The 27,150-nt window shown below is 52.9% G+C and overlaps 12 protein-coding genes; 5 read left to right on the top strand and 7 right to left on the bottom strand.

Annotated features, from left to right (window-relative positions):
* Positions 1 to 201: 201 nt before the first annotated feature.
* Positions 202 to 1,007, bottom strand: RCC_10873 (related to thioredoxin; the record flags this gene model as incomplete). XM_023776099.1 has 3 exons in its annotated part: positions 202 to 604; positions 678 to 809; positions 910 to 1,007. The coding sequence occupies 3 exons, from the start codon at positions 1,005 to 1,007 to the stop codon at positions 202 to 204; spliced, it is 633 nt and encodes a 210-aa protein (XP_023631867.1).
* Positions 1,008 to 1,864: 857 nt separating this feature from the next.
* Positions 1,865 to 2,755, top strand: RCC_10872 (uncharacterized protein; the record flags this gene model as incomplete). Its single annotated transcript, XM_023776098.1, has 1 exon — positions 1,865 to 2,755. The coding sequence occupies one exon, from the start codon at positions 1,865 to 1,867 to the stop codon at positions 2,753 to 2,755; it is 891 nt and encodes a 296-aa protein (XP_023631866.1).
* Positions 2,756 to 3,245: 490 nt separating this feature from the next.
* On the bottom strand, positions 3,246 to 4,484 carry RCC_10871 (related to mannosyltransferase; the record flags this gene model as incomplete). XM_023776097.1 has 2 exons in its annotated part: positions 3,246 to 3,295; positions 3,344 to 4,484. 2 exons carry the CDS (start codon positions 4,482 to 4,484, stop codon positions 3,246 to 3,248), a joined length of 1,191 nt encoding a protein of 396 aa, XP_023631865.1.
* A 2,078-nt stretch (positions 4,485 to 6,562) lies between these two features.
* On the bottom strand, positions 6,563 to 10,265 carry RCC_10870 (related to Rho guanyl nucleotide exchange factor (Rom2); the record flags this gene model as incomplete). XM_023776096.1 has 2 exons in its annotated part: positions 6,563 to 6,658; positions 6,717 to 10,265. 2 exons carry the CDS (start codon positions 10,263 to 10,265, stop codon positions 6,563 to 6,565), a joined length of 3,645 nt encoding a protein of 1,214 aa, XP_023631864.1.
* Positions 10,266 to 10,809: 544 nt separating this feature from the next.
* On the top strand, positions 10,810 to 11,514 carry RCC_10869 (probable V-type ATPase subunit C` (VMA-11); the record flags this gene model as incomplete). XM_023776095.1 has 5 exons in its annotated part: positions 10,810 to 10,888; positions 10,945 to 11,027; positions 11,084 to 11,281; positions 11,330 to 11,415; positions 11,472 to 11,514. The coding sequence occupies 5 exons, from the start codon at positions 10,810 to 10,812 to the stop codon at positions 11,512 to 11,514; spliced, it is 489 nt and encodes a 162-aa protein (XP_023631863.1).
* A 653-nt stretch (positions 11,515 to 12,167) lies between these two features.
* On the top strand, positions 12,168 to 15,916 carry RCC_10868 (uncharacterized protein; the record flags this gene model as incomplete). XM_023776094.1 has 2 exons in its annotated part: positions 12,168 to 12,949; positions 13,072 to 15,916. The coding sequence occupies 2 exons, from the start codon at positions 12,168 to 12,170 to the stop codon at positions 15,914 to 15,916; spliced, it is 3,627 nt and encodes a 1,208-aa protein (XP_023631862.1).
* A 207-nt stretch (positions 15,917 to 16,123) lies between these two features.
* On the bottom strand, positions 16,124 to 17,741 carry RCC_10867 (probable Homoserine O-acetyltransferase; the record flags this gene model as incomplete). XM_023776093.1 has 3 exons in its annotated part: positions 16,124 to 17,580; positions 17,641 to 17,676; positions 17,726 to 17,741. 3 exons carry the CDS (start codon positions 17,739 to 17,741, stop codon positions 16,124 to 16,126), a joined length of 1,509 nt encoding a protein of 502 aa, XP_023631861.1.
* A 576-nt stretch (positions 17,742 to 18,317) lies between these two features.
* RCC_10866 (related to signal recognition particle, subunit Srp72) lies at positions 18,318 to 20,240 on the bottom strand (the record flags this gene model as incomplete). Its single annotated transcript, XM_023776092.1, has 1 exon — positions 18,318 to 20,240. The coding sequence occupies one exon, from the start codon at positions 20,238 to 20,240 to the stop codon at positions 18,318 to 18,320; it is 1,923 nt and encodes a 640-aa protein (XP_023631860.1).
* A 197-nt stretch (positions 20,241 to 20,437) lies between these two features.
* On the top strand, positions 20,438 to 21,300 carry RCC_10865 (related to protein-tyrosine phosphatase; the record flags this gene model as incomplete). XM_023776091.1 has 2 exons in its annotated part: positions 20,438 to 20,600; positions 20,660 to 21,300. The coding sequence occupies 2 exons, from the start codon at positions 20,438 to 20,440 to the stop codon at positions 21,298 to 21,300; spliced, it is 804 nt and encodes a 267-aa protein (XP_023631859.1).
* A 342-nt stretch (positions 21,301 to 21,642) lies between these two features.
* On the top strand, positions 21,643 to 23,734 carry RCC_10864 (related to phytase; the record flags this gene model as incomplete). XM_023776090.1 has 7 exons in its annotated part: positions 21,643 to 21,922; positions 21,972 to 22,033; positions 22,085 to 22,459; positions 22,510 to 22,523; positions 22,578 to 22,701; positions 22,754 to 23,034; positions 23,092 to 23,734. The coding sequence occupies 7 exons, from the start codon at positions 21,643 to 21,645 to the stop codon at positions 23,732 to 23,734; spliced, it is 1,779 nt and encodes a 592-aa protein (XP_023631858.1).
* A 140-nt stretch (positions 23,735 to 23,874) lies between these two features.
* Positions 23,875 to 25,131, bottom strand: RCC_10863 (related to 3-keto sterol reductase; the record flags this gene model as incomplete). The annotated part of the gene is made up of 1 exon (XM_023776089.1): positions 23,875 to 25,131. The coding sequence occupies one exon, from the start codon at positions 25,129 to 25,131 to the stop codon at positions 23,875 to 23,877; it is 1,257 nt and encodes a 418-aa protein (XP_023631857.1).
* Positions 25,132 to 25,676: 545 nt separating this feature from the next.
* Positions 25,677 to 26,996, bottom strand: RCC_10862 (uncharacterized protein; the record flags this gene model as incomplete). Its single annotated transcript, XM_023776088.1, has 1 exon — positions 25,677 to 26,996. One exon carries the CDS (start codon positions 26,994 to 26,996, stop codon positions 25,677 to 25,679), a length of 1,320 nt encoding a protein of 439 aa, XP_023631856.1.
* Positions 26,997 to 27,150: the final 154 nt, after the last annotated feature.

The following is a 27,150-nucleotide window of genomic DNA, read 5'->3' as shown; positions in this document are numbered from 1 at the left end:
TACTGTTTATCAGCACTCACTGATTTCGTTGGTTGTCACGGTCGATGCTTAGACAAACGAGTCCAGATGCGCTGCATTCAAGTAGAGTATCCAGCTTCTATGCCCGCACTCTGTCGCGTTCTGCACCCCCCTTTCAGCCCTCAAAATACCATTTCCCCAAACGCCTTCATAACTCATAAACCATCCTCCCTCGCATGTTTCTCATCTCGACCTCACATTCGTCTTCTTCACCGCAAACGGACTATCCTCCGCCGTCTTATTCGGATCAAAGCTAAACAGCGTAGAAAGATAAAGTCCCAGAAACCGCACAATAGTCGCCGGAAGTCCTCGACCCTGAGCAAAAGGTGCAGGCGCAGAGAAGAGCTGTCCGAGATTCAAGCTGGGTAGGCTAGGTCCCGAAGCCACTCTACTACTACTGGATCCCGAACCCTCACCTCCAAGCGTCTGTCCTTTACTGCTGAAGACGGGACTTTGATTTGCTTTTGCGGGTCCTTTGGCGGCGTCTGCTGCTGCGGAGAGGATGGCGGATCGGAGAGCGGAGGGGTTCGCGCCGCGGACGGTTTCGATTACTTTGGAGCCTTTGAGGACGAGGAAGGTGGGCATTCTGGAAAAGTGTCATGTTAGCATTGGTGCCTTCCGTAGACTTCGATGCTGATTGAAGAAGAAGAGAGACATACGCGGAAATTCCATAACTCGAGGCTACTTGACGCTGATTGTCGACGTTGACTTTTGCAAAAGTGATGCGGCCGGGTTTGGACTCTTGCGCGGCGAGTTGTTCGAAAATAGGCGAGATGACTTTACATGGTCCGCTTCAAAGATATGACCCGGGTCAGTACTATAGTCTTGCTGTGGGAGATGAKCTGAAAGCTCCAGCAGACCAACTTCGCGTGTCTTCTTTTTACTACTTACCACCAGTCCGCATAAAAGTCGACGATGAGGTAGGTTGATGATTGGAGAGTTTGGGAGAAGTGCTGGGTGGAAGTTATGCTGATTACTTTGGAACTCATGTTGGCGGATCGTGGGTGTCGTTGAGGTGGTGATTATTGTGCCGGTGGTCGCGACGCAGATGAGATGACAAGGTGTTCGCGTCTGGTGGTCATTGAGTGCGGAATCAAATCCGTTCGACCCCACTTCCATCACTTTCATTCACTTCAATGTGTAAATCATTTCTTTGCTAGGCTGCGAAACGCCGTTCAAGGACTCTYCACATGAACGAGGTGTCAATGCGTCTTCATATCATCTCATATCATGTCAGGGTAGAACTATACGCATATGCGTTCACGAGGACACGAACCCTGACCAAGTCATTCTTTCGACACCTATCGACTGAAGCCTGCCTGGGTAGTAGTAGCCACAACAAGAGACTATAACATTCGACTTCACGTGTTGATGTGAACATGAAAGCTGCATAGACGCTGTAGGTCAACGACAGTTCTACCCCACGTGAGCGGCTGGACCCTATCGAACACAGTCCATCGATTCTCTTTGAGCAAAAGCGAGACATTGTCTCTCTTGCAGGCACAAGCTGCCTCGTCGCGAAGAGTGAACGCCAACAGTCACGGCCGAGTTTCCGCCACTGTGTCAGACGGCTGGTCGATTCTGAAGAAGCAGCAAGTCGCATATCGTGCACATCCCATGTTGAAGCATGTTTCTGACTGGATGCTGATCTGAACCATTCCTTTCTTGTCTCGTCGAGAGAACGCTTGAGACTCCCCCAGGCTTCCAGAACACGAGACGGTGACTTCCAGACTCGTAGAGTATAAGTGCTCTCATTAATTCAACACCATCGTCGGTCAGTACCGCCATCTCCATAACCAAGAATATGTTTCAAACCAGGACGAAAGCACAAGCACCCAGTCGAGCCATGTTCGTGACAAACCCAGACTCTTCACCCACAAGCAGCTTCACAGGGGCACCACCAAACTCCCCGAACGATCAGCACCACAAATTCCACCACATCTCCGAACTCTCCGCCCTCCCAAGGTCTCCCGAAGAGCCCCTCACGCCACCGGACTCAGATCCATTCAAGCAACGAATCGTCCACGAAGCCCTCCACCAGTACACCCTAACGCCTCTCCAAATAAGCGATGAGAGCAGCATCCACCTCCTAGCAGAATACAAACGGGAAATCGCCCACCTCACCTCCCAGCGCTCCATTGATCGTCAATCCATCGCCAGACTAGAAGCGGATCGCGACCGCAACRAGGACTACAACCAAAAGCGCGACATGCGTCAAAGTTGGGTGACCAAGCAATGGGCAAACGGCATCGAAGAAATCGCTCGGAAAGACCGAGACTTCGAAGAACTTCAAGAGAGCGAGAAGTTGCGGTTTGACGAGCAGACGGCAGAGTTTCGAGAGCTTGAAAGTGAGCTGCGGCAACAGAACGAATCGCTGTTGGTGGCGCTAGGCCGTTTGGAAGGCATTGTTCAGGAGCGTGGCGCTGGGGAGGAACGGGCGCGAGTCCGGATCGCGGATCTTGAGATTGACATGAGACGACTCTGGCAGGAGAATGCAGCGATGGCGCACTGCGTTGGTGCATCTTCGCGGCGCGAACGGGAGAGCGAGATCACGAGCCGAGCAACCGTCGAAGTTGCAAGAGCGGCATTTGTTGAGCGCGATAACGCCGATGCCCGCAATGAAGAACTTCGAGCAGCCATCGCAAGGCAGGGAAATCGCACTCTTAGATTCTGGGGYTCGGCGGGGTCCCTATTAGCGGCGTTAGTGATGGTCGCAGTGGTGGTGGAATCCTGTTAGCAGAAGATGAGAATGTTGGAAGCGTTGTGTAAGGTCAAAGGACAAAGCAATATGAATATCTCGGTATCATATCGAACATGATGCATGGTATTGCTCATCTGTAGAAGAACGCCTTTAATGCTGCGCCACCGCTCCACGCAAACCATGAAATCAACACCTAACAACAATCGAAAACAAGGCGCCATTCAGCACTTGAATAGCGATGCATCCCTAAGCTTTCGAAGCTTGGAAGTTTTCCCACGCAGCTCCCTGCTTAATAGCTTTGATGGAGACCTGTCGGGTGGCCGTCGCCGTTGTAACGACGGGGAGGACCCATAGGTCAGGTCTTTTGTGTCATGCAATAGGTCCGGGAATTGTTCGTCCGGTGCCTGGTCTATGTGTATAAGCTCCATGTCTGAAGCGGAATCGTCCGATTAAGATGCATCCAGCATCTTTCCTGATGTAGTAACATGATGAAAGTGATGTCTCGTGACCATCACATTGAGAACAATTACTCTTGTTGCTCGCCAATGTGTCGTTCGCTCTCGRGCTTCCAGCTGCCTGTGGAATGGTTAGCCTGTGACGCGGGAATACTATCAAGTTACATACCCTCAAACGTGTGATGCACAAATGCCATTGGGTCGTCAATGTCACCTGCACCCATCTGCTGCACACCAGGAGAGAACGAGGTGATTGGCAGGAYAACAACATCACCCAGTTTCTTCGCCTGCGTGATTCCAGTGAACTGCTGCCACGTGATGTTGCCCTTGCTCGTCGACATGTCAAAGTAGTCCGGGTTGTTGAAGAACTTGAAGATGATGTCTGTCCAAAGTGCCGGTCCGGTAAACTCCACAACGTTCTTCATGACCTGCTTCATGTTCTTCGAGGTGAGCTCGCCAGCCTTCTTTCTCCGCAATGTCTCCTCCGTAATCGTTGCAACAATGTCCAGCAGTACAGGGTGTCCGGGCTTGCTTTGGATGGTCCATTGGCAGAACTGAATCCTCCGAGAGTACCACTCATGCCAATCCTCACGATCAGGGTCGGCTTCGATGCCAATGACCAGTCCATAGCTGCTCCGTGGGACTTCGGCGGGCACCCATTCCACGGCCGACTTCAAGGCGGTCGTGTCAATGTCACTGTAGATGCCGCCTCGGGCGAGCAGGATCAAGTAACGGAAGAAGTCGGCCTTGAGCACGGGCGCCGGGAGGGCATTGTATGCTTCCTGCACTTCCGGCAGGCTGGCGTAAAAGTGTCGAATCATGTTGACGGCAACATCATCGGTGATGACTTCATGTACGAAGCTGGGATGGAGCTGGGTCCACGAAGCCTCTGCTGGTCTCAACTCCTCCGCGAATTCACCAGAGGAAGGAGCATACTTCCACGTCTGCCATATGTAGGCGGGGAACTTGCCCTCGGGATCGTAAGGAAAGGCATAAGCGAGCTGCTTGCGGAGCGGTTGTAATTGTAGGTCGGCCATTGGGATTTGCGGACGCGGTTTCTTGGCCATTGCAACACGGTCACCATCGCGGTTGGAGGTCGCGGAGGTCGCGGCATGAGCCTGTTCGGGAGCGGGATGTGGTGCTTCTGATGAGGCCTCGACGATCTTGCGGTTGTCGGCGTAGGAGCCCGTGGGCTTGGGCGACTTGTTGATTTTCAGCGCGTTTGGTTGCGGGGCGTGTGTATTCCGGAGCAGCAAGAAGCATGTGATAATGACGGCAGCCACGACAAGCGCGCGGCGAAAGGTGAGCATGGCGGCAGGCGGGCGGGCGGGCGGGCAGGCAGTGGGCTCGAATGTTGCAAGGCCGCCGTCGAGGTATAAAGGGAGAATAACAGCAACAACCACAAGGAAACAGAGCGGCAGCGAGCGAGCGAGGGTTGGTGAAGGCGGGCGTGGCACTTGCTGGTGGAGTACGAGCCAGGATGTCCAGCCTTTGATCAATCAGTCAATCTCGGGACTACTGTTGATCGGCCGTTGGAGTTTTTTTCCTGGGGATCTTCCCAAATGCCCTGCTACGCCGGTTTGTTGTTAATTGGCTGCTACATCAAACGTGCTGGCGATGACGGGTGGCAGCCATGGTCGTGCACGGGGGGTGGAATTGAGGAGCGAAGGGAGGGCGAGCGTCGTACCTTTTGTGGACTGTATGCAACGTACCTCTCCCCAAGCTCACAGCTCTCCGGTTTGGCTCCACTCACAAAAGCCGTCACCCTCGTGCGGCCAGGACAGGGCAGCAGATTGTGTGGGTGCGAGGGCGATGGCGCCGCTGATAGGCTGCAATCCGGGATGTGCACTAAAGGGAGTTAGAGCTTTTGACGCGTCTGCCGGCCCTAACACAAGCCAAGGTCTCAACCAACGAACGGCACAGCAATGATACGAGGCAGGTTGGAGGTGCGAACAAAGAACGACAGGGGATGGATTGCAACACAGGGCGGACACGCTGCTGAGATTGATCACTGTGTGTGCGACTGCAAGAAACCAGAGCAGACTGGCGTCACAAAACTATGTGTTTCCATCTTGGGGGCCTCCGTGTCGAGTGTTTCAGCCTTCAATGCTCGGGAATCGGGAGACAGCCGTGTGAATGTCGCTTGTGCGCTACCGATAGGACCGACCCAGACCAAGCAATTCATACGGAGTGTGAACTTGCAGAGGATGAGTCTACCGCTTCTCATCCAACGCCGCGTGCGTAATACGGAGTGATATACGTGGGTCGATGGTGATCGATCTCCCAGCGCTTCCGCCTGCTCGCCTTCCGCCGTTTGGAAGCGAGCTCGAGACACGCGTCGCAAACGGCCGACTCCCAATCCCCCTCCACATTGCAGCATCAGCATCGGCATCAGCGTCATAGTGCAAAACAACGGAGCGTTCACGCTTCTCACGTGTCAACGGGCAAACGGCGAACAGCCCTCTAGCGCGGTGGACTGCAAAAGCACGCCGTAATATCGCTTCAATCTCGCCGCGCGCTTCCATCAACAAGATGCCAATGTCGCATCATGCCATCGTCGAAGATCTATCGCGAAGCTTAATCTCGTCCCATGTGTGTGTCAATGACGTGTGGCGGAGTGTTCCTCCGCCGAAGATTCCATTAGAGATCCTGGAGCACACAGACTTTTAATCACCGGCTCCCCACAATAYGAAACAATGGAAGCACCGTAACATCCCGGTACCTGCAAAATCACCATTGACGCACTTGCGCGTGAGGGTGTAGTGTACAGCTACTAAGTATTGGTGCAGATGTATAGTCCGCTCCCAAGTCCGCTCCATCGAAATTGCCTTGCAGCGATGAAGGTGCCGCGTCAATAGGGTCCTGGCACAATATTCAACATCTCGCCGAGTGATCTTCTCAACATCATAAACCCATGGCTTCTCTCACAGCTCAAATCCTCACAACCCTCATGGGAACACGCCTCAAAGCAAGCAAAAAGCTTGTGGTGCTCGGCGCCCATCGACCGATGTACTTGAAACACGAGACATGATACTTTGAGGTAACCGCACCGGAATGCATCTCGTGTTCCTGATTGAGAGTGAACCTGAACAGTTTCGTATTCAGTACAACACCGCCACACGATATACATATTCATCAACAATCATGCCGGAGACCGGGCCGATGAGATCTATTCACGCACCCGCGACTTCGTGTTGACCGGACTATTCTTATACCGAGTACCGGTGGACGCATCGTACACGAGAATGCAAGCCGATCACTAAAAACTAAGTGCAGGGCAGGGGATGGAAAAACCAAGTCATCGCTTTCATCTTCTTCGATTTTTCATACAGGTTTGCAACTACATCGTCGTCTGGACCACAACAGCACAACCTTGGCTGTTCCCCGCTCACTTCAGTTGAGGCTGAGGAGATTGAGGCCTGCCCCAGAAGTCCAACGACGCAATCACATCGTCTCCTAATTCGTCTTCGTAGGCATAAAGAATCTGCGAATCTCGTCAGCTTACCGTCACCGTCAAGCATATCCCCCCAAACAAGACATACCTCTCTCGTGCTCTGATGCAAGAAGCGGATGTTCTTGTGCGTCTGTATGCACACAAGTCCGCCCGTGTCGCTCTGCCGAATTTCAATAAACTCCGGCTCGAATGCGAGTATGTACTTCTCACCCCACGTTGCGAAAGCGTTGGGTGAGCCCTCCCACAGAATCTTCCAGTCACCTCTCGCTCTCCAGCCATTCTTGTTGACATAGAAGGAGAAGTCATTGTAACACAGCAAGAACTCGGCCGTGTTGCGCTCAATATAGATGGGCTTGACGTTCTCCCTCCGAGCCACAAAGTCGAGCGAGGTGTCGGCCTGATCCAGGAGTGACTGTGTCTCGAGCGTTTCCAAAGACACGATCTCGAAACCTTTGGCGCCTCCTACACACAGCTTGCTCCTCAAGAAGTGAATGCTGTTGCTTTCCATGGGGATGTAGAACTCTTTGTATGGCTTCAAAACTTCTTGACCACTGGCGAGCATCTTTGCAAGGCCAGACTTCTTCTTCCCTTTGGTCATGGTATCCATGGGCTCAAACACCTTGACGGTGGATGAAATCGACCACGACTTGACGCAACACACCAAGGTCTGCCCGTTGCACATGCCGGAGTTAATGTAGCTAGCATGGCATATCCGCCGGCCGCGTTTTGWTGGAGCACTGGGGCTTTCCTCTTCCAAAGCCTCTAGTGGGAAGCTGTACACGGCCTTGTCGGCCAGCACAATGAGAATCTGGTGCTGCTCCAGCACCTCAAGTTGCGTGACGAGTTTGGTGTCTAGGACTCGGCGCGGCTTCATCGATGCATCTTTGGGCTTTCGCTCACAAACGTAGACGCCGAAGTCAGTGCCAATAACAAGCTTCCTTCCACCGTCCATCGGTTTGCAGCAATTGACCCGCACAGTTGCGTTGAAGTAACCTTCGTTCAACTTTGCCATGGTAAAGATCTTGTGTCGCTCCGAAAGCTTCTCCTTTTGCGTCATGATGTGCTCCATCCATTTCTCTCGTTGGGATTGGTTGGTGCAGAAGAGAGTCAGCTCATAGCCGCCCTTGCCGAGACCTTTGAAAGTGATGGGGTAGCCTTGCTCGGTAGGAGGTGGTTTGGCAGCCACTCGGCCCACGCCAGGGATCATGCTCGAGGAAGGTCGCTTGGCGATCCCCATCCGGGGCAACACTTGATCCATCTCTTTGATCTGCAATAGCTCAAGCGGGATCGGCTTGCGATAGACTCGGACTTCTTCTCGCTTGTTCACCGTCTTCACACGAACAATGAGTACCGCGTGATCAAACAAGTAAGTGGTTACGTCGGCCTGCTCAGCTGTGGGGGTCTTCTTCAGAGCGCTCTTGAAGATCAGCTGTCTTGTCTCTTCGGTCAGTTTGAGATCCATGTGCGGGATGGCTCCCCACTTGAGCTGAGCATTGAGGTTCATCAGGTTGTAATGATTCTCGGATTTGCCCGATTCCTCATTCACCCTACTCAAGAATTGTCTGATGTGTTCAATCACCTTTGGAAGATCCTTGATATCAGGGTTGGTCTCATCAGTGAACTTGAGCACATTCTCCAGGAGCAATGGATATCTCGCTAGACGAGTGGTGGGCTTCGTGAGATAACCGTTAAGCTCCAGTTTTCGCGACTCCTTCAGACGTTCGGTCCGCTCAGTGAAGCGAGCAAATGCAGGATTGGAGCCTTTCTCCTTTTCAAATTCGAATTTCCCAAACAGTTGGTTTGCACCATACCGAATGAACGGATGAAACTGCGGCACATACTCCAAGAAGATATCACCCACGTTACGGACCACAGGATTCTGCTGCTGTCGTCGCGTCAATGCCTGAGCCATACGCGAATTGACACCGTGGACTTCCTGGCAATTCGAGAATACAGTTCGGATGAATTTCTCTCGCCGGTGGTCCGGGATGGGCGAAACATCGGGCATCCTCAATGGCTTGATCCAGAAGTCGCGCAGATACTCCAAGTCCTTAACAAAGTCTCGCTCAGTGTACATGAGCTCAGAAATGACTTCCTGACGTTTCTTCTCCATRTCACTGACGCTGTCCGAGACCTCTTTCGATACCGTGTTGATCCACAACTTCTGCTCAACACTGTCGAACTCATCGTGCAAACTGGAGCGCGATGTCTCCCGCTTCAACCCCGGTGTCACCTTCATGTTTAGTCGTTGTTGCTGTTCCAGGCGCCTGGGACACGCAATCGAGTAGCAGAGATTGTCTCTGTTGCAGGTGGGCGAATAGCATTCGGTGAGCAGCGTGAATACGCCATTGACCTCGGGCGGCTCTTCGTTGATGGTCTCCTTGAACTGATAAACCTCGTTTGGTGAATCGCGGAGTCTATGCGCATATGCGACTTCATGGAAGAACTTCTGGGCGTCCAGCGATCGCCCAAGAAGTAATGCCAAATTCCTGTCTGACGTCCGAATAATATATGCAATCAACTCGACTGCCTCGTAACCACTGAATGCATTGGTATAGACCAGACCGTCCTTTTCCTTTTCCTGCACGGCAACCCTTTCGCGAAACGCGGATGCAACGTTGGAAAGCAGCGCTCCATACACGAGGGAGGGCCGCTTTTGTGCGACCATCGTTCCGGCCCGAGATAATTGGCTGTCCGAACGCCCATTCCCAACAGACGGCCGTGGCGATTGATTGTCCGATGGAGCTATGGTAGACGCCATGGACATTGTCCGCGAGCTTTGTGTATACTRGCTGCCAGAGCTCGCGTGCCTTCCATTTATACCATGCCCATTTGCCCCTCGATCGGGGTGATAGCCATTCATCGTGGGTGTCTCGCTTACGGTTGTATCTCCCGATTCCCTCCGACGACTAGGTATTGTCCTGCCACTCATTGTTTGCGCAAAGTCTTCCCGAGTGTACGACGACATGGACATTGTGCGCTCGTCCAAAGGCCTGTCGGGCACTACTCTGCCGTGGGCTGTGGTTCTGGCCAGGCTCGGATTTTGCGATGGGTGTCGGAATGCGTGCGCGGGGGATATGGTGTGACTACCGACCGCCCCTGGAGGTTGATACATCGGTCTGGGATTCATAGCAAGCGATTGGGAGCGGTATGGATCTGCGTTGAGAGCAGGACCATTCGGGCCCATGGGGCGCTGTGTGAAGGAGCGCTGGTAGCCAGGTGGAGGGGGACCGCGTCCTTCGAGTCGCTGCGGTTGACCGTAAGGGACACGATCAGGGCGAATGGGCTGTGGCAGGTTCTGGGGCGGCGGGCGTCGCTGAGGCGAAGGTTGGCCATACTGCTGTTGCTGGGGATAGCCATTTGGACCATCCAATGGTCCAGAAGGACCTGCATAGCCATTCTGCTGAGCACCAGGCCTCATTGGTGGTGCTCGCTGCGCATACTGCTGCGTCGCGGCAGACATGGTGTTGGCTCGGTCTTGCGGCGGCATAGGCCCCGTCATCGTGTGAGTTCGGCCAGGCGGCGGCCCGCCGAATATGTTGGAAAAGGCTGCATCTCGCTGCGCGCTGCTCGCACCGCCCATGCTAGGCGGGCCGCGGGCATAGTCGCGACCCTGCTGGGAGTGGTACTGGGCCATGGCGATTCGGTTGATGTTGCGAGCGTCTTGCGGCCCATATGGACCTCTCCCCGCGGCCCACGCTCAGGCTGTTGTATCTAAGACTAGGCCGCTCGTGACGGATGCGTCCGCGTAGGGAGACGAGTGTCAGCTGCGCTCCAACGGCGTTGGGTCCGGTGCGCCGGCGTCGGTGTCGGCCGCGGTGGTGGAAGCCGGTGATGTTCAGAGCGGACTGCGCGGCGTATGAAATTGGTGCAGTTGTCCGCGGTGAGAGAACGCTACGAGTCCTCAGTCTGGCCAGTGTGATCCTGGTCAGGAGCGGTGGTCGAGGCCGTCTCACACAAAGTCCTTCAATGCGCGGAGAGAAGAGACCCCATTCGTGAAGTCGGGATTAAGCTCGGACCCACGCGCTAGCGCCACCTGCTCCTACCTCGCGGGTGCATCGATGAACAGACTAGATCATCAGCCAGGACAACTCCAACTCCCTCGATTCCATCGTCTCGATCACCCTCACAGACCGTATCATCTGCACGCCGCAGCCTCATTCTCCAGGAGAGACACGACCATGGCAGACTCCGAGTTGACGCCAAAGTTTGCACCCTTCTTGGGTATGGCGGGCATTGCGTTTGCTATGATATTCGGATGTATGGACACCGCCAGCAAGATGTGACATGAATCAAGATACTGAGAGAATTGGCAGGTTTAGGAGCGGCATATGGCACAGCGAAGTCAGGCATCGGTATTGCCAATGTGGGAACATTCAGACCGGACCTCATCATGAAGGTACTTTGCAGCATGCCATATGCGGAAGAAGAACCGAGTCTAATATCTGAGCACAGTCWTTGATCCCGGTTGTCATGTCGGGTATCATCGCAGTGTATGCACTTGTGGTAGCGGTCTTGATAGCGGGCAGCATGAAGCCACCACCAGAGGTGCACTACAGCTTATATAATGGCTGCATGCATCTAGCGTGCGGTCTTTCGGTTGGCCTTACCGGGCTGGCCGCTGGCTATGCTATTGGAATAGTGGGAGATTCGGTATGTGAAGAAGCAGATGAGTTCGAACTTTGACTGACGGTATTGCAGGGTGTACGTGCATACATGCAGCAGTCCCGGATTTTCGTTGGCATGGTCCTCATCCTGATTTTTGGCGAAGTACTTGGTCTTTATGGGTATGGATTCTGATGCTCCGCATTCCTTGTGCCTCCACATGCTGACCATACCATAGCTTGATTGTCGCTTTGATTCTGAACACCAGAGCAGCAGGTTGATTCCCGCGACGCGATGCTAGCCGTCACAGTTGCCTCTTACGCCTTCGCCTCGTGCATGCTGGTAAACGCCTGGCCGATGTCTGCATCCCAAACGCAGGCTCCCCAAACTTTTAGCAGGATTCTCCAGGACTACAAGCAGGCCTGTTGCGTTCCGAGTGCTAGCATATGATCCAAATTTAGCGTAGGATAAACTACCAGAGCAACGAGATGTACTATATGACGGAGCGGGCAGATTGATGTATAGATAGAGACGCCATACCAAGTAGGATGCTCCTCAACTCTGATTTAGGCGATTCCTCCTCTCACCTTCGGCGTGCCATTCATGCTGACGTGGAGATTAGATTGAAGAAGGAGATATCAGGAATAATTTCCGATATACAGAGACGCTATACATGTTCGGAGGCAGGCTGCTGTACAGAGTTCTTAAGGTTTGCGCTAGTGACGCCCAGGATCCAACCATCCGAGATAGGAAAGGCGCGATCGCCGTCAATAGGCAACGACATTGCTCGAGGCTCCAGCATTCTGGGTCAGATGCACACTTCCGCTTTCCCCCATGAACTTGAACATCAAACACCGGAACAGCATTTCAAGACTATTACATTAGACCGTGCTCATTCACCAGACAGCGTCCGTCCATCGGACTATGAACTGGAATGGACTCTTACCGCGCAGCGCACCCCGATGCGCACATCCGGACAAGCCGCTTGACGAAGTTATATTCCGATACAAAAAAGAGCGCGCTCATAAGTCTTCATGCTCAATCGACCCACAACGCTCAATTTGCATCGTTGCATAGGAAGTATCGCATCCAAAAGGACCGACTCATAACTTGGGGTCTCGCCTGGAGCGATGACGAGAAAGGTCCGGATGGAGATATCGACGAGTCCGTTGCCAAAGCTGGACTTACCGAGACTGTGGAGAGTGTGCTGCGAAACATCCAAGAAGTGACCGAAGAGGCCGAAAGAATCAAATCTGCGAGTGTGCCAGTGACAAAGCCTGGCGAGAAATTTCCACAGCAGCCTGTTGTATTTGATGAGGCCCGGTATGAGGATCTACTTCGCGATCTGACGACATCGATTGACACACTATACGATCTATCGATCTCTCGGAGAGCATTGGCGCGAGGCGAGCACCCACGATTCGACACCGCACCGCTGGCTAAGGAAAGTGATGACAAGCCTACCTCAAAGCAACAGGACTTTTACTCCAAGCCTAGCTTTGCATCTTCAGAGACTACGCTGGTCAATCCGTCCTTTGCGCGACCTGCTTTATCCCCTTACGCAGGCTTGCCCGCTCGAATTGAGCTCTCTGCGCTGCGACTGCCCAACGAAGGACCCCCACCTTACGAAGCCATTGGTGTACCTTCAACTACGCGAATGGTTGCTTTGTTGATTAGGAAAAAGGTTTCTGATGGGATACGGAACGCATTGGCCAGGTTAGTGTCAGCCCAAGGCAGCGATCAGGCTCCCTTGATCCCCTCGTCAGGACGAGTTGCATCGGCTTCCAAAGATGTACCTTATTCAAAACTACGCTAACCTGTCAACGATATCTTTACAGTGGAGCTCCTGAAGTCCCCGTGCTCATTGAGTATGCCAACTTCGACGCGACCTACCGCGACACTGGGGTCCCACCTCCGCTTCAACGACTCGAGTCTCTGGCAACATTCTTACAGCCAATGCGAGCCGAGTCTCAAACAAACCTGAGTTTACTAGGCTATTTTGAAGATGCCGACCAACCGCGAATCGGCTTGGTATACGATCTGCCTTACTCTATACAGAACAGGCTGCAGACCGGAACGACTTCAGAGCCACTGGCTCCCTTGAGTCTCCTTAAACTGGTCCAGAAAGCCAACAAGACACAAAATACGGCGAACGATGTACCAGCTCCGGCCCTGGAGCATCGTTTTCGTATGGCACTGCGTTTGACAGAGCAACTACACTCTTTGCACGCCAGACAGCTTGCCCATGGCAACATCAACAGCAGCAGTATCATATTTACGACGACGACCAATGAGTCTGAGGCTAGTCGCCTGGAACAGCTTAGAAAACCGTTATGGGCTTCCTTCGATCTCTTCTCTAAATGCACGATCGAGGGGGTGCGGCGTGCCAAGAACTTCAACATATACAAGCACCCACTCGATGAAACCAGCAATGCGACAAGAGAGCTCACTGCTGACATCAAATACGACCTCTACGGTCTTGGGCTAGTCCTACTCGAGATAGGCCTTTGGACACCAATCAGCGATCTATACAAACCAAAGTACACGCTCCCGGACTTCAAACTGCGACTGGAGAAGATATGGATACCAAAGCTRGGCGCAAAGTGCGGCAGTGCTTACATGCGGGCAGTGGAAACCTGTTTACGCCTTTCGGATGATATCGACAGCTCTAGGCTCACGGTCGAAGGGATCTACGGGGTACTACTTCAGTTTTTGAAGAGGTGTTGCTTGCTTGATGATGGTGGGTCTTCGACTGAATTGATACCGGCTTCCGAGCTTATCTCCGTGCCAAACTTGTCAATGGCATCGAAGCTGCGGAGTGCAAAACGCCAGCCATCCGAGACCAGCTCTATTGCAAGGCAGCTTTCGGACACCAGTGAAGTCATGCGAAGACAATCCATGAATGGACCCACGTCCAGATCGGCTCCGCTGATACCGAGGAGACCTGGTGCGGAGCGAAATGCACGACGGGCCATTCCTGGCCAGCCTGCTCCCGATCCCATTGGCATGAGATCAGCGGAGAACAAGGGCCACCGATTCAAACTCACATCCTCCCCATCCTCCAAGGACTTCAAGCGTCGAATAGTTTGCATTCAACAGCTGTGGAGAGCTCGWCAAGCTTCGAGAGCCCGAGAGCAGAACGCTAGGAATACCTCATCAAAGCCAAAACGGGTTGAATATCCAGAAATTGCTCTACCGAAAGACGTCGTCGAACACTGGCAACACACGCTTTGCTTCCAGATCAATAGCATCGTTGGAAAGGCTTTGGGTGGCTCTCTCGAATCGTGCTCTATCCGACTTCTTTCGTATGGTGAGTCACCCGAGACGGCCCGACCGACTCTCATTGTCGGCTGTAAATCCACAGCGAAAGTGAAGCAAGCTCTTAAGAGATTCAAGTACGACTCGAAAATGTATGACGTTCGAGTCAAGAAGGAAGGCGATATCAGAAGGTGCCATAGATCAAGACGGAATCGGGCATCGGATATAGGGCATCGGAGCATGGCACCGACCCGCGATACTGAGGTTGAGAAGGCTGCCAATCCCGATTATCAGGAGCGTCCGGTATGCGGAGCATCGATCGGAGCCTACAGATATGACGAGCATCTACCACCCGTCTCATTCGGTGGTGTTGTTATCGTCGATGGTCGGCCATACGGCATGAGTGTTCATCACATGCTTGAGCCTGAAGACGAAGAGCCTGACGAGGAAGACCAGGCCGAGGCAGGCGTAGACGACGATGAGGATGATGCGTCAAGTCTTGGGAGTTCCGACAGCGATCCAGAAGACGATGACCAGAGCACCGTACGTCCGCCGTTTGCTGACTCCTCTGATGACGAACCTACTGCAATGAACGATACTTTTGGAGACTGTCCAGGCATACTGCCCGGTGACATGGAGGAGATAACAATCACGYWKYYTKYKYWWKRMKACGSCRWYSACCKMGATCTACACGCTGAAGAGGACGAAGAGGATGCAGACTCCGGTATCGACGAAGACCATCTGCTATCCTACCGACTTGGCCAGGTACATGTTTCCTCTGGCCTCAAACGCACATCCCCCTCACATGAAGGCGGTTTCAAAAGCATTAGTCAGAGTCTGCCGCAAGAGATTGACTGGGCCCTCTTTGAGCTTCTACCGCCTCGCATTCACCACTTCAACGTCGTCAAAGGAGGCTCTCGATACTGTACCACTGATCGCCCGATCTCAATCCGGAGCAGCGACAACTTGGCGTGCGCCAAAGTTCATTGTCTAGGAAGGACTAGTGGCCTCAAAACGGGTGTTGTCTCTAGCACGATGGAGCTTGTGAAGATACATGGACGACACACGTTCTCGGCCAGTTGGACGATTGCTGGTGACTTTGGCATTGGAGGCGATTCAGGGGCATGGGTTATCAGCAACGAAGATGGCGGTGTATGTGGCCATGTTCTCGCTTCTCGGAAAGGCCGAACCTATATATGCCCTATGGATCTTTTGCTCGAAGATATCAGGGACACATTGGGTGCGACAGAGGTAGCTTTGCCTGTTGGTGCGGCATCGAAGACGAATTCCAGTGGCAAGAAGAGCGGAGAATTGAGCGATGCCATCACGAGGATGTTTTTGTCAGAGCGTGAGGGAGGAGTGCCACTGCCAAGCTCAGGGCGTCGTTCAGWTGTGAACTATGCTGTGGTTGAAACTGTTGGGTAGTAGGCTTGCTTGTGTTGCGGTGGCCTCTTTGCCTGACTCGGGGAGAACTTCGAGGGGCTGAGAGATCTTACGCGCAGACGGATGAAAGGGTGACGATTTAGAACATTCACCGATCGCGAAAATCTATGACACACGACGCTGCAAGGTTCGTATCGCAGTGTTGTTGAAGACTAGCAAAAACCATCAAGTCGTGATATGCCAAGCACATTACCAGGCCGTAATATCCTCCACCTCAGCTTCCCCAAAGGTAGAAGCCTTCGCCTCCTTTGCCTCTTCCTGCTTTGGTGGCCAGTTCACGGGCTCACGCGCCATGATATTGGCAAGCTCCTTGTTCATAAAGTCACGCAGGAAAGTGTTGACCTGTCTGAACTCCAACAGGAATGCGTCATGTCCATCTGGACTATCAATCGTCTGCAGAGTCGCATTGGGGATCGCAGCCGCGAGCTCTTGCTGCTCAGCATACGTGAAAAGTCCATCGGACTGGATGCCCAATACGAGAGTTGGCTGCTCGATCATGGCGAGTGCGGCCCGTACTTCCTCTGGAGTCGGAGCACCAGTTGTATCGGTACGACCTCTGGCCACATCGTGCGTGTCCAGCTTACGGGTGATTGCAATGTAGCAATTCGCATCGAAACGTTTGATGAACTTCTCGCCCTGATAGCGAAGATAGGATTGCGCAGAGTAGTAAGTTGACACTTTCTTGCGGTTGGGTTGGGCTTGGACTGGAAGCTCTGCGGCACCGGAGAACTGTGGATCTTTCACTGACAACCCTGGCGAAAATTCGCTCGAGTTTGTAGTGCGTCTGGGCGAGCCAGCGTTCTTGTGGCCTTCGTTGTGAATGGCAAAGTGCTCGCTTTCGGGTGTCTGTGGTCTCTGTGGCCCGTTGATGTTCTGTTTGGAAGATTTTGGATCTTCGTGCTTGCGGCCAAATCTCGATTCGAATGAATCTCTGCTGCGGTAGGTGAGGAGAGCAGACATGCGAGCCGCACCTAAGCCGGCCGCTGGTGGATCCTCGAAAGTGTAGTATCCATCGTCGTACTTTGGATCGCAGTAGATGCTTTGACGCTGAGCCTCTCCCCAGCTGATTCCCCACGCACTGTATCTCGCAGATGTGGCCATTGGTACAATGGTCCGCACGTAGTCCTTGCCAAAGTAGGCAAACTCCAGGACCAGCATGCCACCCATCGACCCTCCAATCACCACCGCCACCTGCTTCACTCCAAGCTCATCCAACAGCACTTTGAATAGGTTGACATCATCTCGGATTGTCGTCAAGGGAAAGTCTGGCCCATAATTTCCATTCTCCGGGTTGCCGTCCTTGGCGGTGACGGGGCTGGCACTCCCATACGGACTGCCTGGGCTATTCATGCAAATCACGTAGAAGCGTGAAATGTCGAATGCTCTTGCCTCCTTGCCATTTCCCGCCGGCCCACCCAACAGCGGACCCCACCAATCCTGCACATCTGCACTCCCGGTCAAGGCGTGGCAGATGACCATGGCGTTGTCACACTCGGGCGAGAGCGACCCGTATGTTTTGTACGCCAGCGGCACATTGCGAAGGGTGGTGCCGGATTCGAGGGTATATTCGGGGATAATGGCAATGTCTTGATTCGGAATCAGGTGGACATATGGGTTCTCGCGCTGATCTTCTGGCTTGATCCGCTCTGGGTGATGTAGTTAGCTTATGATATTGCCAGCCATTTACAGGAGCACGATGCRCGTACTGAACGGGGTTCTGTTGCTGGTGGTGTGAACCAATCCTGCATGATCATTAGCTGGAGCTGCCATGATGTTTGAAGCTTCACTGACCATGAGGGGCGGTCATCTTCTGGCGGGCAGACGTTGTAGCATCAGCGGAGATCTGATGTCAAAAGTTTGTGGCGAGAAGGAGAGCTTTGGATGTTTGTGACCGTAACTATGACTGTGTGAGCGAATGCAAGTGAAGCTATTCGTTCAGCCGAAAACTTTATGAATGGCATCATACCGCGATCGGAGCCGCGTTTCGCGATGCACACGTGAGTACAACACGCGAAGTACATGCACGTGTGTACAAGGGTATACGACTTGTGTGGGTGACTGAAAGCGTGACGGCAATTGCTTGAAGAAGTGTAAGAGACGGTCTGCGAGTTGAAGCTGGTGAAATAGTATAACAGCTAACAGCTATACATATGGTGATTCCACAACCACAACATGAATCTCACCGCCATAACTTCGTACTGCAGCTCCCTTCTWCCCCATTGTGATGAAGCATACTGTAGCCACATAGTCCTGAGCCGGCCCTATCGCCGCTCGATGCAGCTGGCACTCGTTTCTCAGCATCTGAATGGTGTTACGAGTGCGGCAAATGGTAATGGCGTATCTGTGGGTCAAGCTCCTGTGGGTCAAGCTCCTTGACACGTTCTCACCACTTCCCACCCTTGCCTTTCTTCTTCTTGTTCGCCCCGCCACCGCCGGTAGCCTGTTTCTGCTTGAGAACCTCAGCACCTGGTGTCGCAGGTCTACTGCTTTCACTGTCATTTCCAACAGCCCCTTGACTGAACATCGCCTGGCGAGCCTTGCCCTTCTTGCCTTTTGGTCTGTAGGTACTGCGATCCTTGAGGGGTAGCCACCGCTCAGGATCTGCCTTCTTGCTCGGATCGTAGTCCTTTGRTAGTCGGCCTTTGCGCATCTTGTTTGGCTTCTTCGGCTTAGCATCGTCTGCAGGTCTCTTTCGGGACGCAGAAACTCCAGTGTTTGGTGGTTGCGCAATACCAGCACTTTCCAACGCATCGATATCGATACCACTGACCAAACGATCGATTGATGTTAGTGTGGAGAGTTGCTCTCTTGTGGCCTTCTGAGGGGCAGATGCGAGGAGACCCGCTGCTGCATAACGATCGCTCGGGTCTTGAGAAGACAGCCCGGCGAAGATTTCCTGGGCAAGCTGCAGGTGTGCTTCGTCCTGCGATTCCAGTAGCGCACTGCCTGCAGCTTTGATCAAGTGCGTGAAGCCCGCAGGTTTGGTGCTCGAAGATTTCTGCCAGTGCGACGCTGCTTTGACGAAATCTGCTCGTATGCGCTCTTTCTGACCTTGGTCATCATACAGACTAACCACAGCCCCGACGACGCCGGGCGAGAAACGCACATCCTTCTCAGCGGCTTCAAGACGAGGAAGAAAGTCCTCTGCAAGGCCGATGGCTGAGCTGGCGTTGCCAGTTAATACGTACAGCTGCACGATTGTTAAGAACAATCCAACATCGGTAGGTCGTCTTTGTAGTATGGGAAGAATGTGCTTCAATGCCTCCTTTCCTGTGCTGTTCTTCGCATGTGCCGCAGCGTTTACGACGGAGAGCGAGTTTAAATATGCATCAGTCGTTGACGAGGACTGTTCCGCTAGGATGTCCCCGGTTGATGCCGCGGTTCCGCTGAATTTGAGAGCTGAGAGATCCGAAGCATATCCGTTCCGTCTCAGAATGGAAGCCTGGTACTCAAAAGGATAGTTGGGCCTGAGGGAGTCTAGGTCTGTGGATACCAGCCTTTGCGTTAAGAAGGGATTTGTAGATGACGAGGCCGCAGCGTCGTTGATTTGGGCAATATGCCGTGTGCTCGCATCCGGAACACTGGTAACATCCAATCCTCGTGCCAGGCTCGCCGCTTCTTCAGATCTTCCCTGCCTGGAGAGGACGTATATCTGCTGCATAGTAATTGGCAGCAGCTCCGCTTCCTTCTCCTCCTCGGTCATGTCCTCCACGGCGTTGCATAAGTCCTTCGCCCGCTTGAGAAGCACCTCTCCCTGCCCAAGCTCACCTCGTGCAATACTCCCACAAGCTGCATTGTATGCCGTCTCAAAAGCTTCCAGATCTTCCCTTGCCGGCTTTTTCGTCTGCACCAAGTCGCCATTTCCTGACCATTCCAGCTGTGCATCCACCGCCCCCGAATTGACCCTCAAGTCTGCCTCCGCATCTTCTTCCAAGTCAGAGGCCAATTGTCGGTAAAGATCCGCCGCACGAGCGAATTCCTCATTCCTGTACCTTGCTTGTGCCTCTAGATGCTGCAGTCCTCTATGTGAGCTCTTTTGCGCCAGTTCCGCGGCCGCGGCGGGCTTTCCAGTCTTGTACAGCGCATATGCGTGCTCCAGCGTAGCCCGCTGCTTCAGCTTCTCGCCACCATTGTCTAGGGCGTGTAGAGCATCATCGTATCGGTCCAGCTTCAGCAAAGCGACAACTTTGACGTGCAGGGCCTCGACATCGCCCTGGTTCTGCTTCAAGGCCACATTTGCTGCTTTGAGCACTTCCTCGTCGTCCTCGATATGTGTCTTTTTCAATAAAGCAGCGAGCGTCGACATTGTTGAAGGAGCCGAGGACGGCAGTGGCTCATCAGATCTGGTCGCGTGTCGTTGGAGAAGTAGTGTGTGAGCATTTGTTGGATACATACATCGAAATTCGGAGCCCATCGTATTCGACCCCACCTCTCCACCTTCCATTGCGTGCGATCTTCCAGCATCGTCCTGACWTCAACAATCACACAACCAGTTGACACAAGATGGCAGACGTACTGCCATCACCTCCCTTTGTGGAAGTCCCTGGCATCTATAACTTCAGAGACATCGGCCATGGTCAGGAGGTCCGCTCGGGCCTGGTCTTTCGATCTGCAGATCCCTCCAAAGCCACCGAGGCTGGTCTCCAGAAGATGAGCCAGGACTTAGGTAAGGTCAGTCTCGACAACATCTCACGCACTATGCGCCGTCACTGAYAACTCCCACAGGATTGAAAGTGGTATTTGACCTGCGCTCAGCTCAAGAAATCGCCCGTGATGGCCCTGAATGGGCGGGCGTCGAAGTAGACAAGACCCAGCCGTTCGAGGGAGTAGGCATCAAAAGAGAGTGGGTTCCTGTGTTCGCGACTCAGGACTATGGCCCAGAGGCGGTGGCGATACGCTATCAATATTATACCTCCGGCAAGGAGGGCTTTGTCAAAGCATACCATGACATCCTGAAAGCTGCGCCAACAGCATATTCGACGATCTTCAGGCATCTCGCCCAGCCTAATCCAAGTCCCTGTCTGGTCCATTGTACAGCGGGCAAAGATCGGACCGGTGTGCTGGTGGCGTTGCTGTACTTACTGGCGGGCGTGGACAAGGACAGCATCGCAGAGGAGTACTCTTTGACGGATCAAGGATTAGCTCCTTTGAAACCACTCTTCATAGAGCGTCTTCTGCAAAACCCTGCGCTCAAAGGCAACAAGGAAGGAGTAATGACAATGGTCAGCTGCAAAAAGGACAACATGGTTGCTACACTTGAGATGATAGAGAGGGATTTTGAGAGCCCGGAAGCGTACATGAAGAAGCAGTGCGGCATGAGCGATCAGGAGATTGAGCAGTTGAAGAGCAATCTTAGACAGGGCTAGATATATGATGGAGCATATGTACAGATACGTGTACATGTAGTTGTACTTCTCGACTCATTCACATTACGTCATGCATAGATTATCCTCCATACGAGAGAGACTACATGTCGGCGCAATGATGCGAAAACGCCGAAAGAATGATGGCGGTGTCRCTATCTGTGTTCCACATCCTCGCCGTGTATTGCCAGCCGATGGTGTGGAGGCTGCCATGTCCATGTCCATCAATGTCTCTCGCCCCGCCAACTCTATATATCCCGCGTCATTCACTTCACCTCCACTTGCTTCCATCCACGGGGTCGCTAAATCAGCATCATCAGACCCGTGTGACGGAATTCCATTCAAATGTCCGGTGATACAGAGGGACGTCTCCATGCCCTACCAGAAACCAAGACTACGATAGTCACACCCGACCGCAAACGCGGCAATGCCTACCAGAAATCCTGGGCCGTAGCACAAGCCCTTCTCCTTGCCACCGTTATAACACAATTCATTCTGATCCACCGCGGCTATGTGTTTGGCAGTGTTGATGTATGTCAACCGGTAGATCAAAGCCATGACAGGCCGACTGCACATTCCAAAGGCATCCCGGATTACTATCAGACATCGCCAGAGCTCTTTCCTGGTAGGTTAATTATCACGCTTCCTTACTACAGCTAACTCACCGTTGCAAGGCCCGACTCCTACAGGCTCTCCGGCTTTTCTTGCAGAGACAAGACCGGTCTTCACGGGAACTGTAAGCAACATCTCTCAAGACATTCACGCCCCTTGCTCACTCTAGACGAAGACATATATCCCAAACTCGCCTTTGGAGACGCAAGTCCCTATTACCGGTAACAAACGTGATGGCAACATCTTCCAGCTGCATGGTCAACTCTCCCACTATTTCCCGAACCCTGATGGCTTTGGCGTGGATGAGTATGCCCTCCCCAAGAACGCATCGATTGTGCAGCTACACATGCTGTCCCGTCACGGAGCACGATATCCTACCTCGTCTGAAGGTTTCGCATCTCTCACAAGAAAGATCGCAAATCACACCTCTGAGACTGGTCACTTCAAAGGACCATTAGACTTCCTAAACACGTGGGACTATAAGCTCGGTGCTGCGATCCTTGTTCCGGTTGGGAAACAGGAGCTGTTTGATTCGGGAACGCTTCATCAGGTGCGTATGTTTGTTAAAAGATACCGGACTATGCTCACATTCTTCCGCAGATCATGTACGGGCAGTAAGTATGCCGCAGACCACATTCAAACGTCGTGATCCTAACCATTTGCCGTAGCCTCTTCCCAAACAACGGGACCAAACTCATCGCACGCTCTACAACCCAAGATCGTATGGTCGAATCCGCGGAATATTTTCTTGCTGGCTTCTTCGGGCTCGGTTGGACTGACAATGCAACACTAGTATGGTCGCTCCTCTTGCTTGAGACATCTACAATTGAGTTGACAATGATAGGTCCTGAATCGAGAAGGCTCCTCAGGCCCCTGGAACAACACGCTGGCCGGATATTTCAACTGTAACAATTCTCAGACAATGAGTAACGGCGGACGCGATGCCGGCCTAGAATGGCAGAGTATCTATCTGGTGGATGCCACGAAGCGATTGAACTCGTATGCTCCAGGTTTCAACTGGACTACCTCAGACGCCCATGCAGCTCAATCGCTATGTGCCTATGAGACTGTCGCATTGGGCTACTCCGCCTTTTGCGGTTTGTTCACTTACGATGAATGGGAAGGGTAAGGATGTACCGAAACACCGCTTCAAAACACTCCACGTATTGACAGTACAAACAGATACGAGTACACCACAGCTCTAGAGTTCGGAGGAGGCGCCATGTTCCAGTCACCCACAGGAAGAGCAATGGGAGCTGGATACGTCGCAGAGATTCTTGCTCGTCTACAGCATCGTCTGATCACCGAGCCCACCGCTCAAGTCAACGTCACGTTGGATAGCAACCCAGACACATTCCCACTCGATCAGGCACTGAACTTCGACTTCTCCCACGACACCAATATCGCTAGTATCCTAACAGCTTTCGGACTCACTCAATTCGCACCCGTGCTCCCGACCGATCACCTCGAACGGAATCGTTCGCTCATCGTATCGCACCTCACCCCATTCGCTGCTAGACTCGACATGGAGATTATTGAGACCCCAAAACCACTCGATCCATCCAGGAAGTCTGGAGATTCGTGGGATGAAAAGGGAGATGTTACGAGATATATGCATTTCATCCTCAATCAGCGAACCATTCCTCTCGGGAAAAGTTTCCCCGAGTGTGGGGACCGAGATGATGGGTGGTGTGAACTCGGCACGTTTTTGAAGGTCCAGTCGACTAAGTTGAAGGAGGCCCAGTATGAGTATAGTTGCTTTGGGGATTATGAGGATGTGCCTTACGGGAGCATTACGAATGGTGTGCCGCTTGGGAAGAAATAGCATTCATGGCTGTGTTCCTGCGTCGCCTTGTGACAAATGGGCATACAACCACAAACCCCATTGCTTCAAAAGGGCATCAACGCCGTCGCCCAGGGTAATCCAGCAATATATACCATTTACATGTATCATACACGTCTCATTTACACATCGACCGAGGCAGTCTGATCAATAGGTCCCAAAAGCGTCTCCCACTCTTCCCGCATCTCCTCCAACTCCTTCCAAGCATCTCTGCCCATGACCTCAAACTCCTGTCTGCTTCCCGCAGTGAGTTCCTTACTTTGACGCCATCGTCCCGCAGAACCAGTGACGCTTCCATCAGGCACGACACCAACTCGACCGCAATAATCCCATCCATCAACGAAAGTACGTGCGACCCTCTCATTACCAGAGACACTCACCGCTGATCCCCACTTCCCTTTGCCTTCCTGTGCTTCCGAATTGGGGAGCTGAGAAGAGAGAACAGCAAATGCGGCACTGACTGCTCCTTTGTATGGCGTTACTAGGTGCCAGGGTGATCCGAGCCAACGCGCGATATACATTGTCGCGACCATGAGCAATTCCATGATTAGATTGAGTCCAGCGATCGATGTGCAAACCACACCAGGGTGAACAACAATCATTTTGGGTCTCGAATTTGTTTCTGGTGCTGGGAGGAAGGATTGGACATAAGGTCTTGATGATGGGAGTTCGGAGGTCAGGACAAGCAGGTCTGTGAGCCGCTTGGATGCTTCGTATGCGTGAAGGCTCCTCAGACCTTGAATGTCTTCGGGAGAGAACGTGTCGGGAACAGCACTGACGCTGGAAAGCCAGACAATGCGGCTTTCTCCCGTCATGATGGGACTCAGCCAATGGGTAAGCATGTAGTGGCCAAAGACGTTGGCAGTGAAGACTTGACCCAGCCTGGGCTCGGTCTTTCCAGTCTGAGACTTTGTCGAAAGTCCCACGTCGCRGTTCGTATACATCGGATAGGTTGTCGCGTGGATGAGGTCTATTGTTGTCGTCCAGATGGCTTTGGGCCAGTTTATACCGCTCCAGCCAGCAATGCCCGCATTCCAAACTAATGCATCAATCTGCTGGCCTCGACGAAGAAGTTGCTCGGCCAAAGCCTTGACAGTAGAAAGCTTGAGTAAATCGACCAGAACGCCTTCCAGTTTGACGCGAGATTCCAACAGGAGGCTAATGCCAAGCGTGGTGCCATTGGCCGCTCGGAGAGCTTGTTGCAAATGTGCCCGGAGACGCTGCAAAGTGTCTTCACTCTTCTTGACATCTCGTGTGGAGAAGAGGATGTGGAGGGTTTGTGATTGTGGCCGGGTGTAGAGAAATTCATCAATGAGGCGGCAGCATAACGCGAAGCCCAGGCCGCTGTTCACAAGGATGAGGATGAGTAAACTGTTCATGTTGGGAGACGGCTTCTGCCCGCGTTGACTTACCTGTTGGCTCCAGTAACTAACACTGTGAATGTTGTCTTTTCATTCAGCTCACGAGGTGGAACTTCCATCATGAAGATTGAAGAGAAGAATRTGGCGTTGATCGAGGCGAGGTTCGACAGGTGAGAGTAGGTAAGTCTTGGCAGCATCAGCATTGACTTCTACATCGTACCGTGTACGAGCAGCTGGTCGATACATGGTATACAGCACCATCTTGCATCGGAGTGGTTGAACCTGGTTTACACTGCTTCCGAGGATTGCCGTTGGCGACACACCCTGTTCGGGGCTGTTAAGTATATACTGTAGCGTTTTACCACGAAGGTGCTGTACCTTGCAGTGCATGGGTCATTTTTGCTTTTTAGACGCGGCACAATCACTACAAGAGAGTGATGGGACGATATGGTCTCAATTCAACACATCTAATGCCAGGGGTATATCCAAGATTATGGCTCTATCTATTCCATCGCCGTCAAACGCCTAGCTCAAATGCATTTATGCATGTCAAGGACCGAGCCTCAATCCCTATAATTCTTACAGCCCACACTAAACACCTCCTGATGGCCCTTGGCGTCCAGTACCATTGTCGTGAGTTTCCCACCGCCAACGCATCCAGAGTCTAGACCCTTCGACCATCGGTGCATCTGCAGGCCGGTATGAGAGTCATGCCCATAGATGACAACCTGCGGCTTGGAATGCGCATGTTTGTGTTTTCCGAAGAAGTTCTTCCAGAATCCTACAAACCAGACGCTGGGGTCAGATTCTGGCAGCGAGGAAACTGGTTCGACTTGATTCTCGGAGTCATGCTTGAAGACCTTGTCGTTGTACCAATTCCAGATATCGAACCATGGCTTGGCATTCTTGCCGGCGCGGAGTGCAGACGGAACGAGCGTCCGGCGGTTGATGCTCCGCATGTTCATAACAAAGTACGGATCTTGCTTCTTCAAATTCACACCTGGTACTAAGCCAGCATGCACGACGAGCATGTGCTCCATGATGGGGGAGTGTTTCTTCTTGGTAGCTCCAGTGGCTTGAGGCAGAGATGGGATGTGGAGCATCAAAGGCATGTTGTGGAGGTAGTCCAAGTGTCGCGGTTTGAGTGTTCGAAGAAGTGCACGATCCTTGTCCTTTTTCCTGGCAGCCTTGACGTCGTCGCTGCTGGTGATTGAAGACTCATCCTCATTGGCAGCAATTCGTCTAGCCTCCAACAAAACGTTGTCCTCGTGATTCCCTCGTACACTGGTGGCGTTCAAGCGGATGAGCTCGTCTAGCACTCCCACGTTGTCCGGTCCTTTGGAAATCGTGTCGCCCACCAAGACTAGGTGATCCAGCTCCTCGTTAAAGTCCACCTTACGGAGCAGCTTCATCAACTCCTTCTTACACCCATGCACATCGCCGACAAACACCAGTCTCCGCTTTCCATCGGGGTCTGCCTTCCCTCCAGGCAGTAGTCGTTCGTCCAAACTCTTCAAACGCACTAGGTTCTTATCCACGCGATGTCTCTCAATTCCGTACGTGCCATCATCGCCCACCGCCAGCTCTGCCCGGGCGGCCCATACCTCGACGGAGCTGTCTTTTAGAAACATGGACCAGCAGTAATATGCGCCCACAGCGAGCAATGCTGCCAAAGCAATCATCCTGCGTATGCTTCGCGGGCTGGATAAACGAGAAGGTGTGGATCTCGCATAACGCGCATCATCGTCGTCGGGAATGTTGTGGAACAAATGCGTCGCCTTCCCGTCAGCGTATCCGTGGGCGCGTTCCTGGTCTTGGTGTTCACGTCCGCCGACCATGACACCAGATCGCCCACTGCCATCATCTTCCCCACCACGACCCATAATTTAGTCCTTTCCCTTCTGTTGCCGCTACCAGCGAGAGAAGGTTCGTGCGATCGGCGGTACCTTTTTGTTGTGGCGGGTGTGAAAAAGGCACGGCAGTAATGAGTAAAATTCACTAGTACATGCACGACTTCAAGACTGTGCAGGAGGCATG

The sequence above is a fragment of the Ramularia collo-cygni genome, assembly GCF_900074925.1.
Source record: "Ramularia collo-cygni strain URUG2 genome assembly, contig: RCC_scaffold25, whole genome shotgun sequence".
In the NCBI taxonomy this organism is placed as follows: Eukaryota; Fungi; Ascomycota; class Dothideomycetes; order Mycosphaerellales; family Mycosphaerellaceae; genus Ramularia; species Ramularia collo-cygni.
The sequence above is the reverse complement of the archived record's forward strand: the minus strand, read 5'-3'. Positions and strand labels throughout refer to the sequence as shown.